The sequence below is a fragment of the Macrobrachium nipponense genome, chromosome 6 (assembly GCF_015104395.2).
Source record: "Macrobrachium nipponense isolate FS-2020 chromosome 6, ASM1510439v2, whole genome shotgun sequence".
NCBI classification, from domain to species: domain Eukaryota; kingdom Metazoa; phylum Arthropoda; class Malacostraca; order Decapoda; family Palaemonidae; genus Macrobrachium; species Macrobrachium nipponense.
The window spans coordinates 15,955,360-15,974,828 of NC_061108.1; the positions used below are offsets into that span (position 1 = coordinate 15,955,360).

Consider the following 19,469-nt stretch of genomic DNA (forward strand, 5'->3'; position numbering starts at 1 on the left):
CCTATACATTTGGCAAGACAGTGGTATGCCTCCCAAATTAAGCTTGGGTAAAGGAATGATGATCTCATCAGGTTCTTCCATTTGAATGATCCCTACACACAGACTTCTACAAGAGTTTGCAGTAGGTACAGGGGAATCCCTTCCTGGGTCTATTTGTGAGCAACATTTCTCTGCAGGCCAATTCAGCAACTTTGGCAAAAGATGCCATACTCAGCCTCAGATCAGAGCAGCAGTGCTTCCCAGGCCTTCTGGTGCTCATGTTTATTATTCTTGGTCTCATCTCACTTGATGTCTCCTAAAGCAGCCCATCTCTATTGGGTTCACACAGTCATTCAACCTCCGGTAGCAATTATCAAAGTTGAGTGTCAGAAAGATTGGCTCTTCAGATCTGCATACAATATTGCCACATCTTGCAGACCTTCTACAACTGCCCTTAACCAAGAAAGTCATTTTCGCTTTGAGACTTGGAGTGATAAATGTTATTCTTATTCCTTCAATGCCTCTATCCCAACAGTAGATGACCTCTAAATGTACATAAGGAATGTCAATATCTCTTGCGGTTATTAAATTATTAAAAGTTAGTTCTGCTTTGCATTCAGTCTTTCTCTATCATGGTTTAAACTAAGAATATGATAGAAACATTTGGGCTATTCCTCACACATCTGTTTAGCCTCCCCTTTCATCATTTTGGCAATTGGAAACCAGTTAACAACAATCAAAACTTGAAAAGGCAAGGAATCTGTGGCATCTGACATCCGATACGTAGCTGAGGTGGAAGGGAGTCGGAGACCACACTCGAACCAAGTGACGTATTTACTCTTTCTTCCAAGCCAGGATAAGAAATAAGAGGGGTGGGTTATGAAAAACAGAAATTAATTAAAAACTTGTCATCGGTTCATACGAGGAACAAACCTTCGGTCTTAACATTAGGATAGACTCAAACTTGGAGGGAGGTATGTGAATCCTGAACAAGCTGGAGGTTTGGCACACCTCATCATTCTTAGAAAAGAGGATTCTAAAGAAGAGGAATTAAGCCTTGAGATGTTAGATATGTGGATATTAATAACCCAGTCCATTGGGTTTAAATACAACATAACATGTCCAGATTCATAGCAAACATGGAAATAAAAGAGAACTATCTGTGCAAGCAACAAACCATGTTAACCACATGAAACAGGTTTGTCACCATTCCTCGCTCCCCTTGCTGGAGAGAGGAGTTGAAGCTACTGAGAAGCAGATTTGTACGTTGTACGAAACATAAAAACCGCTATAACAATATGACTGCAACACTCATCTACATCAAGCCAGTTTCAGTGTATGGTGTGTTTATTTTTCAAACCTCTTGCAGGTAATGAACAAAGGAGAAAAGGGAAAGAAAAGAGACCAGTCACCTACTCATTCCCTCCTTCACACAATCATTTTAGGCAAAATACGAACTGTCCCCACCAGGGCACAGAATGAGCAACACTAGTTGAGCAGCCACCACTGGACCCAAGGAAAGAAAGAAAGAAAAAAAAAAAAAAAAGTGTCCAAGGACCTGTGGGCAAGGTCCCTATGGTAGAAGAAAATGAGTGGTCTGACGAAGCCAGGAACAGACATTCAAAATTCTATGAAAAGACAAGTTCTTCTTAAATGCCAGGGAGGAACTTATTCCTCTGATATCATGTGCTTCTGCATGCACAGGTTTGGTAACAGTAACAGAACTTGACGACGAGGAGTGTGCTTATCTAATCACCTCACATAGATAAACAAAAAGGCATTCTTGGACACCTTTCATGGCCTGGCTCGTGCTAACAAAAAGTCTATGACACCTAAGCTCTAGGTGTCAAGTCCTTTTCAGATAATAATGCAGTGCTCTGACGGAGCAAAGCAGTAACTCTTGAAGGTTGCTAGTAACAAAGTCCATAACAGAAGGAACATTAACCCTCTTACGCCGAAGCCCTAAAAATCAAAACCTCTCCTGTATGCCAACGCCAGTTTGGAGTGAGCGCGGAAGCGGAAAAAATAATTTTTTAAAAAAATCACAGCGCGCTTAGTTTTGAAGATTAAGAGTTCATTATTGGCTCATTTTTTTTCTTTGCCTGAAGTTTAGTATGCAATCATCAGAAATGAAAAATAATATCATTATCATATGTAAATAATGCGATATATGGTAGCGAAAAAAAAAAAAAAAATCATAGATAATTGTATTCAAATCACGCTGTGCAAAAAACGGTCAAAGCTAACGAGTTAATTTTTTTTCGTTGTATTGTACACTAAATTGCAATCCTTTTGATATATAATACATAGTAAAACAATAAAAGCAACACCGGAAAAATATTATCACAAAATGATGTTCGAATTCGTAACGCGCGGACGTAAAAAAAATGTTATTTTCAAAAATTCACCGTAATTCTAAATATTGTTCTAGAGACTTCCAATTTGTTTCAAAATTAAGACAAATGATTGAATATTATGATACTGTAAGAGTTTTAGATTAGAATTGCAGATTTCAACCATTTCGGACGAGTTAAATTTGTCCGAATGTCAAAATTTTTATATATATATTTTTTTATATGCACATATTTTGGAGATGGAAAAAGCTACAACCTTCAATTATTTTTTATTGTATTCTTCGTGAATTTGTGCACATTTTGATATATGAAACTCTATAAAAAGGCTAATATGAAAAGGAGCAAATATTAGGATAATGCGATGTACGTATTTTGGAGACTTGCGGCCGCGAATCGGCGCGAGGAGTGAAGGTAAATATATTTTTCAAAAATTCACCATAAATCACAATATTGTTTTAGAGACTTCAAATTTGTTTCAAAATGAAGAAAAATGACGGAATGATACTAGGCCGTAAGAGTTTTAGCTTACAATTGCGTTTTTCAACTATTTCGGTAGAGTCAAATTTGACCGAACATGGTTTTTTTTCTATTTATCGTGATTTATATGCAAATATTTCGAAAAAAGAGAAAAGCTACAACCTTCAATCATTTTTAGATGTATTCTACATAAAATTTTGCACATTTTCATATATAAAACTTTATGTAACAGCTAATTTTAAATGGTGCAAACATTTCGACAATCGCACAAAAAAATTTACCGCGCGAACGTAAGGAAAAATTTTTTTTTTTTCATAAATTCACCATAAATCGAAATATTGTGCTAGAGACGTCCAATTTGTTGCAAAATGAAGGAAAATGATTGAATATTACTAGAATATAAGAATTTTAGCTTACAATTGCGTTTCTCGACCATTTCTGTAGAGTCAAAGTTGACCGAAGGTTGAAATTTTGGCACTTATCGTTATTTATATGAAAATATTTCAAAACTGATAAAAGCTACAATCATGAGTATTTTTTTGTTGTATTTTACATTAAATTGCGCACATTTTCATATATAATACTTCATGTAAAGGATAATTTAAAATGGTGCAAAAATTATGTCAGTGACAAAATAATTTCCGAGATGTGTCACTGATACTTTTTAGTGCGATAAGAAAGAAATTCGCGCTTGCGCGCCTGCGTAGCGATTGTAAACAAAACAACGCCTTGATCCGTGAACTCCCAGCATCCCCCAAGGCGCGTGATACAAAAGTTTTCGGCTGGTAGGCCTAAAAGTATTTTTCTGCGAATTTTTTAAAAAACTTTTTTGAGCCGACGTATGATACGTCCAATCGGCATACGGGAGACATTTTGACTCGACGTTTAATACGTCCAATCGGCGTAAGAGGGTTAAATGAGGCAAATCTGTCATCATAAACCAAGGAAATTTTGGGTTTTGGCCACAAATTCCATGGCAAATTCGAAAGCTACTGATCCCAAACTCCTTGTGTGTTTACATCATAATCCCAACCATGGAGCTCTCCCACTCTTTCTGAGGAAGCTAAGGTCAGAAAGAAAGCTGTTTTCAGAGTCAGTTCCCTGTACGACCATTGATGCAGGGGCTCAAATGGAGCTTGAGTGAGGATTGCAAGAACTAACCATAAGGCAGCCCTGTAGCCCTTGACAGCAGAAAGAGAAGGAAGTTTCTCTGTCCTGAGAAAGATCAAGTAAATCATTATCTACTAAACAGAAAATCTGAGTGGAGAGAAATCCTGTCGACAACACCAATCACAGCAGATGATTCATTTGCCCTCGTACACGGCTGACGAAAATTTCCTGAGGCAGCCGGACATCCGAGTCCCTGCTCTGCAAGAAAGCTCTCTCGCTCAAACAAGATACTGGATACACTCTAGATGTGAGGAGATAACGATCCTACCGATTGGTGGTACCTCTCCACATGAGGATGACAGAGAAAGTTGTGCTACACTGGGATATCTCTGCTGAGAGGAAAGATAGAAGACCTGGGAATTACTCTGCTTGAAGAGACAAAGGAGATGCTAGGGTCATCCTGAGATCCTTGGCATCCATTATGTACTCTGTTCAGGACATAAAGGATCAGGGAGAACGGAGGAAAGGCATAAACTTCCAGGTTGTCCCAAGTATATGGAAGGGAGTCCTCCACCCCAGCGAATGGATCTCAGACCAACGAACAGCTGACCTCTAGCTTTCTGTTGAACCATGTAGCAAAGACATCTAACATGGGTCTTACCCAGACAGACAGAGGCAATCAGATAACCCCAGGGGATGTCCTATGATAAGATGCCCTGTCAAAGGAATTTGCAGTGTAGAGAGAGAGGAAATCTCCATGCACTGCCAAAGGAATGTGCATCGCAAACAGAGGAGACATCCTATGAGATCCACTGTGATGACTGATAACATAAGTTCAGTATGCTGCTCAACAGAGATATCCTAGGATGATAAGACATCGACTGTCCCCCGTAATTATTTTCATTTAAACTAGTATATATTCCTCAGTAATATTTCCTTCACCATGTCTCATTAAGCTCATACTTCTTTACGAATTTCATAAAAAAAGAATTTTAAAAATTGGATAGCTTACCTTGTTCACTAGTGTGATGAGCATTAGGAAGGGGATTATGGTGTTGCGTGATTGCATTTACAACCTCATCCCTTCTGCGCTCTTGCACTGTAGTAACAGCTTCTTGCCATGCAACTATTGACCGATGAATTCCTGGCTGCAATGGAGCCCCTCTCAAACGCTCCATCTTCCCAACTAATGTCACCACCTGCAAATCAAATTCTTCTCAGTCACAGAAATGAAAAGCAAGAGATAAAAAAATTTAGCTTTGACACTGGACAAATTAGGCACATAAGAGAAATCACACAAAGCAATGGCAGCTAGATAACTGTCTCAACTAAAAGGCACTCATTTTCTTATTGTCAGTAAACTAAATTTGTACTAACGGGAATTATGACATTTTTATAATAAAATTAAATTTTATATATACTTTTCAATAATTACATAGCTAATTATTTCCCCACTTGGCAGCAAAATGATATTGTTATGATACAATAAAGTTTTATACATACTTACCTGGCAGATATATATACTTAGCTATTAGACTCCGTCGCCCGACAGAATTTCGAATTTCGCGCACACGCTACAGGTAGGTCAGGTGATCTAATGCTCTGCCGCTGGGTGGCAGGAATAGGAACCATTCCTGTTTTCTATCAGATTTTCTCTATACCATCTGTCTCCTGAGGGGAGGATAGGTGGGCAATTAATTGTATATATCTGCCAGGTAAGTACATATAAAACTTTATTGTATCATAACAATATCATTTTTATACATTCAACTTACCTGTCAGATATATACTTAGCTGATTCACACCATTGGAGGAGGGTAAAAGACAGCTAATAACTGATTTAAACAGAAATCACAACATACGTTGTAGGTAATAAATAATTAAAACCTTGGTTACTTTACTACCTGTTTAGACTGAAGACTTCATGGTTAATGCCCAGGAGTCTGCTTAGTCTCAAGAGCCTCAGTGAGATATTGATCTATTGCTAAGAGTTCTTGTAGGTCTGCCAAAGGGGTCTTATCCACTTACTTGGCCGATCCTAGAAGGGCTATGTCAAAGGGTTTCGATCCACTTATATGACAAGAACCTTTTTCAAGGGGCACAATACCGATCCCGATCACCTTAACCTAATTCCATGTTAGTTCTAAGATTGCAAGGAGTTATCCCCGAACCCCTTGCAAACAACCAATAACTCAATCACAAATACATTACACTTAACTTTTACGAAAGATAAAAACAAAAAATAATTTTGTACAACCCAGCTTCTAAGACCTATTCGCAGTCTCTTACTGGCAAAAGCAACGGCCGCCTGTGCGACATCAAGCACTCCTGCCGGTAGAAAACCTTGACATTGTCTCAAAAGGGAGGTTTATGTACAATATTAGACAAAGTCTTTTGTACAACTCGGTTTATAAGGCATATTTCCAGTTCCTCACTGACAAGGGCAACGGCCGCCTGTGCGACGTCAAGCACCCTTGACAGCAGAAAACCAGAAACCTGTCTCAAAAAAGGAGGTTTACGTACCATAAAAGACAGTCTCTAGTACAGCCCAGCCTGTAAGATAAACTCACAGTTCCTTACTTGACAAAGGCAACAGCCGCCTGTGCGACATCAAGCCCTTATATGTAAGCAGAAACCTAGAACCCATCTCAAAGGGAAGGTTTAAGGACAATTATAAAATTTCAATATTTAATTTAAGGATCGGTATGCGTTCCAAGTCCCAGCACTGTATCCGCTGATACAAAAGGACCCAGAGAGAAGCACTTCTCATAGGTAATTCTAACATCTTTAAGATAGTGTGATGCGAATACCGAGTTGCATCTCCAGTAGGTCGCATTTATAATGTCCTTCATGGACATGTTCTTCTGGAAAGATAAAGATGTGACCACAGCTCTTACCTCATGAGCCTTTACTCGTAGAGTCTTTAAGGAACCATCTGCACATTTGCTGAGAGCTTCCGTAATGACACTTCTGACAAAATATGCTAATGCATTTTTGGACATCGGTCTCTTCGTATCCCGAACTGCGCACCACAAACTTTGTTTACATCCCCCTAGCTCTTCTTTCTTTTTAAGATAGAACTTAAAAGAGCTCTAACAGGGCACAATGTTCTTTCAATTTCCTCTCCCACCAAAGTTGAAAGACTTTTCACCTCAAAACTCCTAGGCCAGGGTTTTGAAGGGTTTTCGTTCTTAGCCAGAAATAAAGTTTGGAAAGAACAGATGGCTGCGTCTTTCTTAAAACCCACCCGAGAGTTGAGGGCGTGGATTTCACTTGTTCTCTTAGCCGTAGCTAAGGCAAGGAGGAAAATACATTTTCTCTTCCAATCTCTGAACGAAGCACGGTCGGGAGGTTCAAATTTCTCTGACGAAAGGAATTTAAGTACTATATCTAGATTCCAGCTTGGCGGAACCAAGGATATAGATTTAGAAGTTTCAAACGATCTTATTAGATTGTGTAGATCTTTATCTTCTGCCAAATTTAAACCCCTGTTTCTAAACACTGACGAGAGCATGCTTCGGTATCCTCTCATAGTAGAAACCGATAGATGGGATTCCTCTCTAAGGAATAACAGAAAATCGGTTACATTGGTCACAGAGGTATCGGAGGAGGACAGTTTATTCTTCCTACACCATCTTCTCAACACATCCCACTTCGAATGATAGACCCGAATAGTTGACGATCTTCGGGCTCTAGCAATTGCTTTCGAAGCTTTGCTTGAAAAGCCTCTCACTCTGACCAATCTTTCGATAGTCGAAAGGCAGTCAGAGCGAGAGCGGGAGGTTTTGATGGTACCTCTCGAAGTGGGGTTGTCTGAGAAGATCTATCCTGTTTGGAAGAGATCTTGGGTAGTCCACTGTCCATTCCTGTACCTCTGTGAACCAGTCTTGGGATGGCCAAAACGGGGCGATGAGAGTTAGTCTCGTCCCTGTTGATGCTACGAACTTTTTCATTACTACGCCTAGTAGCTTGAATGGAGGGAAGGCGTAAGCATCGAGTCCTGACCACTCCAGTAGCATGGCATCCACCGCTATCGCTCTCGGGTCTTCGACTGAGGAGCAGAAGTTCTCTATTCTCTTTGATAGGAACGTCGCAAATAAATCTATTTGTGGCCTTCCCCACAGGGTCCACAGGCTTTTGACACACTTGCTCGTGGAGAGCCCACTCCGTGGGGAGAACTTGATTTGTCCTGCTGAGTCTGTCTGCTCTGACATTCTTTTCTCCCTTCACAAACCTGGTTAGGAGGGTAATGTTCTTCTCCTCCGCCCATGACAACAGATCTCTCGTTATTTCGTTAAGGGAAAACGAGTGCGTCCCCCCTGTTTTCTGATATAAGCCAACGCCGTGGTATTGTCTGCGTTGACTTGTATCACCTGATTCCTTACTTCTGTTTCGAAGGACTTCAGTGCCAGGAACACTGCATACAGTTCTTTGGCATTTATATGCCAGTCCTTTTGCTCTTTCTCCCATTTGCCCGACACTTCTCTTACTCTTAGAGTCGCTCCCCATCCCATCTCTGAAGCGTCTGAGAACAAGATTTGGTCTGGGTTCCGAACCTCTAGAGACATTCCCTCATTCTTTTTTAGAGGGTGCAGCCACCACTTCAGGTGCTTCTTCACTTCTATTGGAATAGAGAAAGTGTCCGACAGTCGCCCCTCTTTCCAACTCCACGATCGTCTTTGGAAGAATTGAAGCGGGCGTAGATGAAGTCTCCCTAGGGACACGAACTGTTCTAGGGAGGAAAGAGTCCCTAGAAGGCTTAGCCACTCCCTGGCTGAACTCTTTTATTTCTTTAAAAAGGTCGTGACCTTCTGAATTCCTCGAAGTATTCTTTCCTGGGAAGGAAAAGCTCGAAAATCCCGAGAATTCATCTGAATCCCCAAATAGACTAAGTCCTGACTGGGGATCATCTGCGATTTCTCGAGATTCACGAGCAATCCTAGAGATCTTGTCAAATCGAGTGTTTTCTGTAGATCCTCCAAACATTGCTTCTGAGATTTGGCTCTTATCAACCATCGTTAGGTATAGGGAGATGTTTATGCCTTCCAGATGTAGCCATCTGGCTACATTCCGCATCAGGTACGTAAACACCTGCGGAGCTGTGGAGAGGCCGAAGCACAAGGCCCTGAACTGGTAGATCTTTCCTTGTATCATAAACCTGAGATACTTCTTCGACGATGGGTGAATAGGAACGTGAAAGTAGGCATCCTGAAGGTCCAGCGAGACCATCCAGTCTCCCCGACGCAGGGCTGAAAGCACCGAGGCAGAAGTCTCCATGGAGAACTACTTCTTTTCTACGTAACGGTTCAGGATGCTCACATCCAGGACTGGTCTCCATCCTCCTGACGCCTTCGGTACTAAGCAGAGGCGGTTGTAAAACCCCAGGGAGAAAGGATCCTGAACCTCTTCTATTGCCTCTTTGTCCTTCATCGTTATTACCATCTGAAGAAGTCTCTCTCTCAGAACAGGGTCCTTGTACTTTGCCGACAGTTCCTTTGGAGATGTTGACAAAGGTGGTCTGTCCCGAAAGGGTATAATGTATCCCTTTTCCAGAACAGCCAACGTCCAAGGGTCGGCTTCCCTTAATGCCCAAGCCCCTACAAAGTTTAGGAGTCTGGCCCCTACAGATGTTTGGAGGACTTCGCTGCTACTTCGACTTCTTGAAGGCCCGAAAGGAGGACCTTCCTCGTTTATCCGATGTCTTTGTTTTTGTTGGAGGTCGAGAGGCGGAACCTCTCCGAAAGGGCACAATAGGTGTACGAGCAGCCTTCTTTGCAACTGGTACTGGTGGCCTTGTCTTCTTGGTGGATTGAACCAATAGATCTTGGGTTACCTTTTCAGAAAGACTTTGAAATATCCTTCACCAAATGAGAAGGAAAAAGGTGATCCGAGAGAGGAGCATACAAGAGGGCTGACCTCTGGGAAGGAGATACTGCTTTCGTTAGGAACGATCCAAACAAAGATCTCTTCTTCATAATTCCCGATCCAAATAGGGATGTCAGCTCTCCCGAACAATCTTGTACTGCCTTATCCATACAGGATAATATACTATGTAAGGCTTCCGGGTCCAAAACATCCAGTTCTTTGGCCTTTTTAGCCAGCACTCCAAGGGACCAATCCAGGAAGTTAAATACTTCTAATACATAAAAAAGTCCCTTAAGGTGCTGATCCAATTCTGACATGCTCCAGTAAGCTTTCGCTGAATTCAACGCGTCTCCTCGAAGCTTCAACTAAGCTTGAAAAATCAGCTTCCGCGGAAGATGGAAGCATAAGCCCCATTGCTTCCTCCGTTCTATACCATATCCCTCTCCTACCTCCGAGCTTACAGGGAAGAGAGCAATAAACCGTCTTTAAAGCTTCCTTCTTCGAGTTCATCCAAGTATTTAAGGATTGAAGCACCTTTTTCATTGATATGGCTGGCTTCATCTTTAAATATGAAGAGGATTCGGAGTTTTCGTACTCGAGAAAAGAGATCTAGGAGAGGGAGGAGCTGCAGGGCTTAGAGAATCTCCAAACTCTTGAAGGAGAAGAGAAGCCAATACTTTATAATTGGGAACACCCTCGTTGGTTGGGGTTTCCTCCTCCGACACGTCTTCAAATTCTACCATAGAAGGGAAGTGAGTTCTTTTGTGAGAATCTCTATCTGGAGATCTTGTTTCCTTAGGCGAAATACTTCTGGAAGGAGAGAGACTAACAGATCTAGAAGTCTTCTCTTTCCTTTCCACTGATCTTCCCTGAGACATGGAAGTGGAAACTGTCACTTTCGAAGGACCAGGTTCCCTTTGTGGAGTTCGATTCTCCCTAGTATGAGTAGGACTTCCAATTCCAGGAGAATCACTATTTGAAGACATTATATGTCTACCTGGAGTTCCTTTGCTACTGTCTGGCGCTTCTCGCCTGGCTGGCTCTTCACGCCTGATTTGCGCCTCGTGTCTGGCTGGCGCCTCGCGCCTGTTTGTCTCTTTGCGCTTGGCTGGCGTCCTGGCTGGCGCCTCGCGCTTGGCTGGCGCTTTGCGCCTATCTGGCGCTTCATGTCTGTCTTGCGCCTCATTTGAGAATATATCCTTATCACTAAATGCTTCTTTTCCGTTATCCGCTTCTGCAAACCTTTTCCGGTTGTCATATTCATCCGAAGAATAACTACTTACTGGCTCTTCGTGTCCAGATAGTGTATTGCGCCTGGCTGGCACTTCACGCTCAGCTGGCGATTGGCGCCTGGCTGGCACTTCGCGCTCGCCTGGCGCTTGGCGCCTGGCTGGCGCTTCATGAACACGTTGTCTAGCAGGTCTGTGTAAGATAGACGAAACTGACGACTCCTCATCCGAAGAAGAACTTCCTTTCTTGGAGGTTCATAATAATGAGCCTCAGATTTCTTCACCGGAAGACTAGAATCCTTTCTTCTGGGAGGATCTCTAGACAGGACTCCGACCAGAGAAGCAATTGACTCCTAAATATTCTTCAATATTCTAGTGGTTTCAGTCCTTTGGTCTAAAGGAGGGGAAGGAGAGCAGTCTTTCTCCATTTCCCAAGACTTTGCGGGAGATAGCATTCTTTTTGCTTTCTTGCTCTCTGTCGGTAAATCCTCCGAAAATCGTTCCAGACTTGAATTTAACCCAGTTTCTCCCCAGATCCTCTTCAGGGGACGAGACACATCTGCCGATCTCCATCCTCATTTGGGAGAAGAATTTTCAGACGATGAAAAACATTCACGGAGAACGCTTTTTCTATAGCTTTCTTTGGCAGTCTGCGGTGTTACAGATTCTGCCGAAGAGACGTCTGACTGGTGGGGATTCTCCACAACCTCCGTACGGCTTTTGACATTCCTTCTCCTCTGGGCTTGGGAGCTTGAAAGAGGTCTAGGCCTGGGAGCGTTGTGGAGCCAATCAGACGCTTCCTCCACTGCACTGTGGACACTCACATCACTAATATTTTGTTTACCTTCAATAGCAGCCATTTTACGGTCCATTTTCATAAGGGCTGCTTTAAGACTTGCAATTTCCGAAGCAGATTCCGTAGGATCTGCATTCGGTGAAGGTCCTGAAATATTAGAAGGAGCATTCATCATATTAGAAGAGGTACAAAATTACTTACCAAGTCACTTGAAGAAAGAGAGCTAGGCTTGGTTTTGGAAGAAGACTTCCTTAACCGGTCTTTCTCTAACTTCTTCAATTAAGAAGTTAGAGACTTCCACCCTTCAGCACTTAAACTCTCACATTCACGACAAGTGTTATCGATAGAGCATTCATACTTTCTACACACTCTACAGACTGTGTGAGGATCAACCGAAGCTTTCGGCATCCTCACCTTGCATCCTTCATTCACACACATTCTCACCAGACTTCCAGAGTCAGACATCATGATGAAAAATCCAATACAAAATCCAAATAACGGTCCACAATAGTGTATGCCAATCCAACGATCCAAATACATCACCAAAAGGTCTAAAACGAAGATCAATTGCGATTCAAAAACGAAATCCAGCCGGAGATACCAACAATGATGTTAACCCTCTTACGCCGAAGCCCTAAAAATCAAAATCTCTCCTGTATGCCGGCGCCCGTTTGGAGTGAGCGCCGAAGCGGAAAAAATAATTTTTTCAAAAAATCACAGCGCGCTTAGTTTTGAAGATTAAGAGTTCATTTTTTTTTCATTGCCTGAAGTTTAGTATGCAATCATCAGAAATGAAAAATAATATCATTATCATATGTAAATAATGCGATATATGGTAGCGAAAAAAAAAAATTCATAGATAATTGCATTCAAATCACGCTGTGCAAAAAACGGTCAAAGCTAACGAGTTACTTTTTTTTCGTTGTATTGTACACTAAATTGCAATTCTTTTGATATATAATACATAGTAAAACAATAAAAGCAACACCGGAAAAATATTATCACAAAATGATGTACGAATTCATAACGCGCGGACGTAAAAAAATGTTATTTTCAAAAATTCACCGTAATTCTAAATATTGTTCTAGAGACTTCCAATTTGTTTCAAAATTAAGACAAATGATTGAATATTACGATACTGTAAGAGTTTTAGATTAGAATTGCAGATTTCAACCATTTCAGAAGAGTTAAATTTGACCGAATGTCGAAATTTTTATATATATATTTCTTTATATGCACATATTTCGGAGATGGAAAAAGCTACAACCTTCAATTATTTTTTATTGTATTTTTCATGAATTTGCGCACATTTTGATATATGAAACTCTATAAAAAGGCTAATATGAAAAGGAGCAAATATTAGGATAATGCAATGTACGTATTTCGGAGACTTGCGGCCGCGAATCGGCGCGCGGAGTGAAGGTAAATATATTTTTCAAAAATTCACCATAAATCACAATATTGTTTTAGAGACTTCAAATTTGTTTCAAAATGAAGAAAAATGACGGAATATTACTAGGCCGTAAGATTTTTAGCTTACAATTGCGTTTTTCGACCATTTCGGTAGAGTCAAATTTGACCGAACCTGGTTTTTTTTCTATTTATCGTGATTTATATGCAAATATTTCGCAAAAAGAGAAAAGCTACAACCTTCAATCATTTTTAGTTGTATTCTACATGAAATTGCGCACATTTTCATATATAAAACTTTATGTAACAGCTAATTTTAAATGGTGCAAACATTTCGACAATCGCACAAAAAATTCTGATTTTTTCGGAGGAGTTACCGCGCGAACGTAAGGAAAAATTTTTTTTTTTTTCCATAAATTCACCATAAATCAAAATATTGTGCTAGAGACTTCCAAGACATTGCAAAATGAAGGTAGATGATTGAATATTACTAGAATATAAGAATTTTAGCTTACAATTGCGTTTTTCGACCATTTCGGTAGAGTCAAAGTTGACCGAAAGTTGAAATTTTTGCACTTAACGTTATTTATATGAAAATATTTCGAAACTGATAAAAGCTACAACCATGGGTTGTTTTTTGTTGTATTGTGCATAAAATTGCGCACATTTCCATATATAAAACTTTATGTAACGGCAAATTTAAAAGGGTGCAAACATTACGACAATCGCACAAAAAAATTTATCGGAAGAGTTATCGCACGAACGTAAGGAAAAAGTTTTTTCATAAATTCACCATAAATCGAAATATTGTGCTAGAGACGTCCAATTTGTTGCAAAATGAAGGCAAATGATTGAATATTACTATAATATAAGAATTTTAGCTTACAATTGCGTTTCTCGACCATTTCTGTAGAGTCAAAGTTGACTGAAGGTTGAAATTTTTGCATTATCGTTATTTATATGAAAATATTTCAAAACTGATAAAAGCTACAATCATGAGTATTTTTTTGTTGTATTTTACATGAAATTGCGCACATTTTCATATATAATACTTCATGTAAAGGATAATTTAAAATGGTGCAAAAATTATGTCAAAGTGACGAAATAATTTCCGAGATGTGTCACTGATACTTTTTAGTGTGATAAGAAAGAAATTCGCGCTTGCACGCCTGCGTAGCGATTGTAAACAAAACAACGCCTTGATCCGTGAACTCCCAGCATCCCCCAAGGCGCGTGATACAAAAGTTTTCGGCTGGTAGGCCTATAAGTATTTTTCCGCTAATTTTTTAAAAAAACAAAAAACTTTTTTGAGCCGACGTACGATACGTCCAATCGGCATACGGGAGACATTTTGACTCGACGTTTAATACGTCCAATCGGCGTAAGAGGGTTAATGGATACTTGTACCACAGCCCCTTTTTCCATCATCTTCTTCACTTCCTCTTGCAGAATAATGGCCTTCTGAGACTCCTGAGCATAAGCGAGGTGAGGTAATGGCTGTTCTGTCAGGGGCGGGGTTACCTTGAACGGAATCAAATACCCGACCCTGAGAACATCCACCACCCACTGCTCTGCTCCCAGTTCCTACCACACCTTCCAGTGATTTGCCAGGCAACCCCCCACTGGTGTGGCCGAGTGATGAGAGGCGCCCACCCTATCTTCTTGAGCCTCTCCCTCTTCCCCTACTCCCCCTTCCTCTGTTGTTTCTATTGTGAAAGGGCCGATGAACTAACCTCTTTGGGGAAGAGGGTCTTGTTGCCCTATTAGGGATGTTATGTCTCACTGTCTTCTTCCAAGGTATTTGCTGTTGCCTTACCTCCATAGAGGTACCTTGACTGTTAGACGTTTTCCTAACTGCCTGCTGTACCAATCTATCGTTAGTGTCCATCCTTCTTCTATCTATAGCCTCTTCCAGTATGACCTCTGGCACCAGCAATTGCGACTCGAAGACATCCCCATTCCTCATCGTTAACAGGGAATCCAAATCAACAGTGCGGCTTAGTCTAGCCAACGCTGCATCTCTCCTCATTAACAGGATATTTGCCCAAACATTGGCACTTAAGTTTGTCAAGTACGCAATCGCTTTGGAACCTGACTGTAGTAATCTAATGAACAATGATTCATCCACTACCTTTCTTGTCACTTCTGAGGATGCAATCTTCGCCACTGCTGTCAACCAAAGATCTAACCAAGAAGCCGTCTGAAAGACAGAAGAAGCTGTTGCTTCTAACGTAGCAGCCTCTTGGTAAGTCATCAAAGGGCACTCCATTTTAACCTGATCTAAGGTTAACCCAGGCCTTAACCTTACCATTACAGTTCACTTGCCTAGACAGCAAAGGGACCTTCGGTGTTGTAAAATATTTCCTTTGTTTCATCATTGGAGGGGGAATAAATTTAAATGATCTATTAGATCTTAAGGAATTATCTCTTCCTGCAATTCGTGCGTTTACGTGTTGTAAAAAAGAGTCCACATGACTCGAACAAAGCAATTCATACGACACCTTGGTATCCTTTTTCAATCCAAATACCATGTCAATTCCCGGAGGAAGCATACTGGCAGGTTATTGAATTGACAAATCAAATCAATCACCTCCGCATACGAGGCCAGAAACTCTTGTTTTTCTCCTTCCTCCGGCTCTAACATATTGTGCTCCGCCACAGGGGATGTTATCTCACCCCTATCCTCTGACAAACGGCCGGGAATTTCGTGGCCGCCTGCCCCTACGGCCGCGGCCTCTTTGATTTCTGACGGCCGCCGCCAGCTCGATCCCGAATAGTCAGCAGGGGAACGAGAATGCCTCACTCTTTCTCAGCTCACAGATCTAGAGCGAGAATCTCGTCTAGACCTACAAGATGAAGGCTCCCTTGAAACTGAGAACTTCGTCTCTATTAGGATTGCTATTGTTTCCGAGCGTCAAGAGAATTTGGCCTCGATCTTTCATCCAGACGGACAACGCCTTCCACCAACGTATCAGACAAGATTACCAACTCTCTATTCTTCGTTCTTTTAATAGGAGCCTTATCATCCTTTGTCCGCATTTTAAACGGCCTTACGGGCAAAACTGGAACCTGCATTCTATTCTTTGCTGCACTTTTCGCAGCCAATGTTGATTTTGCCAGCGGTATCGTATTCTTTGTAATCTGTATTGGCAACTCCGCGTCGGCTGCTAGTCCATCGTCCGTCGCCTCTCTCGCTCGTTCGGACTCTTGCAAATGGCTTCGTCCGCTAGCTTTGTGCTTACCAGCCACTGACTCCCCGACTTTCCTGCTGACTGGGATACGACAGTCCTGGTCTGAAGATGAAGAAGAATTAACTCTTCTCCTCTTAGCCCGAGGATCAGTCACGAAATCCTGAATCCTCCAACGCTTGACTGGCGCTCGCCGTGACGTCATCGAACTTAGCGATGACTCCGAACTAGAGGAAGAAGACGAAGAAGATGAATCACGCCTTTTCTTTTTGTCTTTCTTAGCCATTCTCTTCTCTATATCCTGTAATTTCTTCATTACAGTGTGTACAGCCGAGTCAGAAAGCGTATTTGAGTCCGGGTGCAGCAAAGTAGACTGAGAAGCAGTAGTCTGTGACGTCATCGTGTCTGCCATATCGGTGTGTGACGTATGTTGTGACGTCACCAATCTTGTAGGGAGAGACTGTGCAGCTTCTGCTGGCATCCACACGTTTGCCGCCAAACTAACCCCCCCGTTCTGCATCGCCGTAAACATCAAATTTGATGGCGTAGCCACGGCATTATTTCCCATAAATTGCAAGCCAGGGGGATGAGGAAACCCTCCAAGGTTGGTATGCCTGGTAGGCCTAGCGCTGCCCACGTACCTTCCATCCTATGCGCTTCAGGATCCGGCACCTGGAACAAAGATGGCGATGCTCCCCCCCTACCTGCTGGGAACAAAGGAGCGTACATATTATGCATAAAATTACCCAAAACCCCTCCTGAAGTTTCCGATAACGAATCGCTAGGAGAAACCGAATGGGTATGGGACAAATCAAAAGCAGGTGGCGAAAAATATGGAGCAGTCTGGTTTACTGTCGATACAAAAGAAGCCGGTAAGGTTTGGTCATCCAAAGATGGCGTCACCTCCTTCCTTTTGTATAGGTCTTTCTCATAAAACTTTTTCCACTGTTCCACCGACCAACCCCGACAAACAGAATATGGATTAGTAATCATACATACATTTTCCCTGCACCTACTACATGTTGGATGAGGATCCGTCGACACCGAAGTTAGGAATTTAGAACATGGAAAGCCACTGACTCCGGGGCCACTTCCTTTGTCTCCTCTTCGAAACGGCAGAAGATCCCGATGGTGAAGCGAAAATTTCCATCTTACCACTTATACGCTCTTACCGATCACATTCACACTGAGCACACTCAGAGAAAGAAAAAGTAATAAGAAAAATGAAAATGAAATGGATAAAAAATGGGCAAACTGAAAACTGCCTTTAAAACAGATAGACAGTAACACGTTTTATCTTAAAGGCGGTAGGAATATAACTGGTGGGTCACAGGACGCCGAGGGCATTCTGGGTATACATGCCCCGTGACCTGGTATAGATGCCAATAGTCCCTGGATCTCACAAGTGTAATTTTAATCCTACCGGTTTCCAGCTTGGCGCTAGTAAATCCTAATGTTAAGACCGAAGGTTTGTTCCGTATATGAACAATTATTGTTTCCACATGAAAGATCAAACATTTCTACAAAATTTAGGCATAAAACAAACTCTGCAAACCTAACTACGTATTATATTTTTCATGATTATTTCCAAAAATATCAATGATTTTTCTTAAAAATTTAACATTCATCACATCGTTTTTATTATTTCAAAGCTTTGTAAAGATGTTCTGATTGCTTTAGGAAATAATTCAATCATTTGCCAACATAACAACACAAACCAGAAGTGTATATCAGTTATAGTTTGGACGTACTGAATTTCACCAAAAAACTTTTCCATGCACATTCTTTTTGGCCCTGGGGAAAAGTTGTGTACCTTACACCCTTATATTTTCAGCCTGTGCGCAAGAGGGTTAATAAAACTTGTTTTACTTTACATAATCATATTGCATGTATTATCATATTACAATGTATGAACAGAGCGAAGATGTGTCACTTGCATTCTGATTGTGTACAGTCTTAAAATAATCTGCTGATCGCATTTTACCAGTACAGGTAGTTGTCGACTTACAACCGTAATTGGTTCCGACTAACCGGTCATAAATAGATTTGGACATAAGTCAGCCCGTGTTAATTTACCGTAAGAATATCATATTAGCCTAGCGTACACTAGGGTAATCTGTACCATCTTTACGTATAGGGTAGCCTAGCCTACACTACACAGCATTACTTCATACATATATGGTATATTAATTATTAATTTCAGCTAATTCTCTAGGTTCAATGCACATTGGTTTATGATAATTCAGTACAAAGAGAAATTGAATAACATTTAACAAGTTAGCCTCGCGTATACGATGATGTTTTTATGGTACATATATCGTATATATACGAATACAGTAACCTAGCCTACAGTATACTGTCTACTACATATGTATATGTACAATATAATTTAGAAGTTATTAATACAGTTGAATATCTTAAAACCAGCATTCTGTGGTCTGGAAACTCCTGTGGTTCAGCTTGATTTTAAATCAGCAGCCATGAGATCGTTCCGCCGCCACCTGAGACGCGCCACATATTGTTTACAACTTCAAGGCAGCAAAAACTATGCCATATATCCTTTGTTTGTATGAAAATAGTTGTTAGTAATGTAAATATGCAAAGTCAAATATGTTTTTGATATTAACCTTGGGAGAATAAATATATATTTTCAAATATTCCACTTGAGAATGCTCAACCAAGCCAAACCTTTTAACTTTTGATATGCCACCCATGAGATTATATGATGCTTGAGGCAAGAAGTGCAAGCATAAATTTTCATCCATGCTAGAAAATCTTTATTTCCTTAGCAAATAGTTTACTGTTCATTTTCTTCAATATATGGCCCCGCTGTGCAACCGCGGACCGCCTGTACAGTACTAAACTTCTCAGAATCTGCACTTTATGATCGGTGACTTTCATATCCGAAATTTCGTAGCTTCATAATTACACTATTAGTTTCTTAGTTGATTTTTATTGTAGACGATGAGATGAACAAAATAATGAATGAATTTCGGCGATAACTGCATTTGAATGTTGCCGTCACCGTCAAACCGTAAACAAAGCACTAGCAGAACCGAGG

General features: G+C 41.0%; 1 protein-coding gene across 1 annotated transcript in view; it reads right to left on the minus strand.

Annotated features, from left to right (window-relative positions):
- LOC135216462 (mucin-2-like) overlaps nucleotides 1-19,469 on the minus strand; it is an 86,811-nt gene that overhangs the window by 22,624 nt on the left and 44,718 nt on the right. Inside the window, exon 6 of the mRNA XM_064251832.1 lies at nucleotides 4,933-5,119. Within this exon, the coding sequence (XP_064107902.1) occupies nucleotides 4,933-5,119 (187 nt within the window). The remainder of the gene's footprint in view (nucleotides 1-4,932; nucleotides 5,120-19,469) is intronic.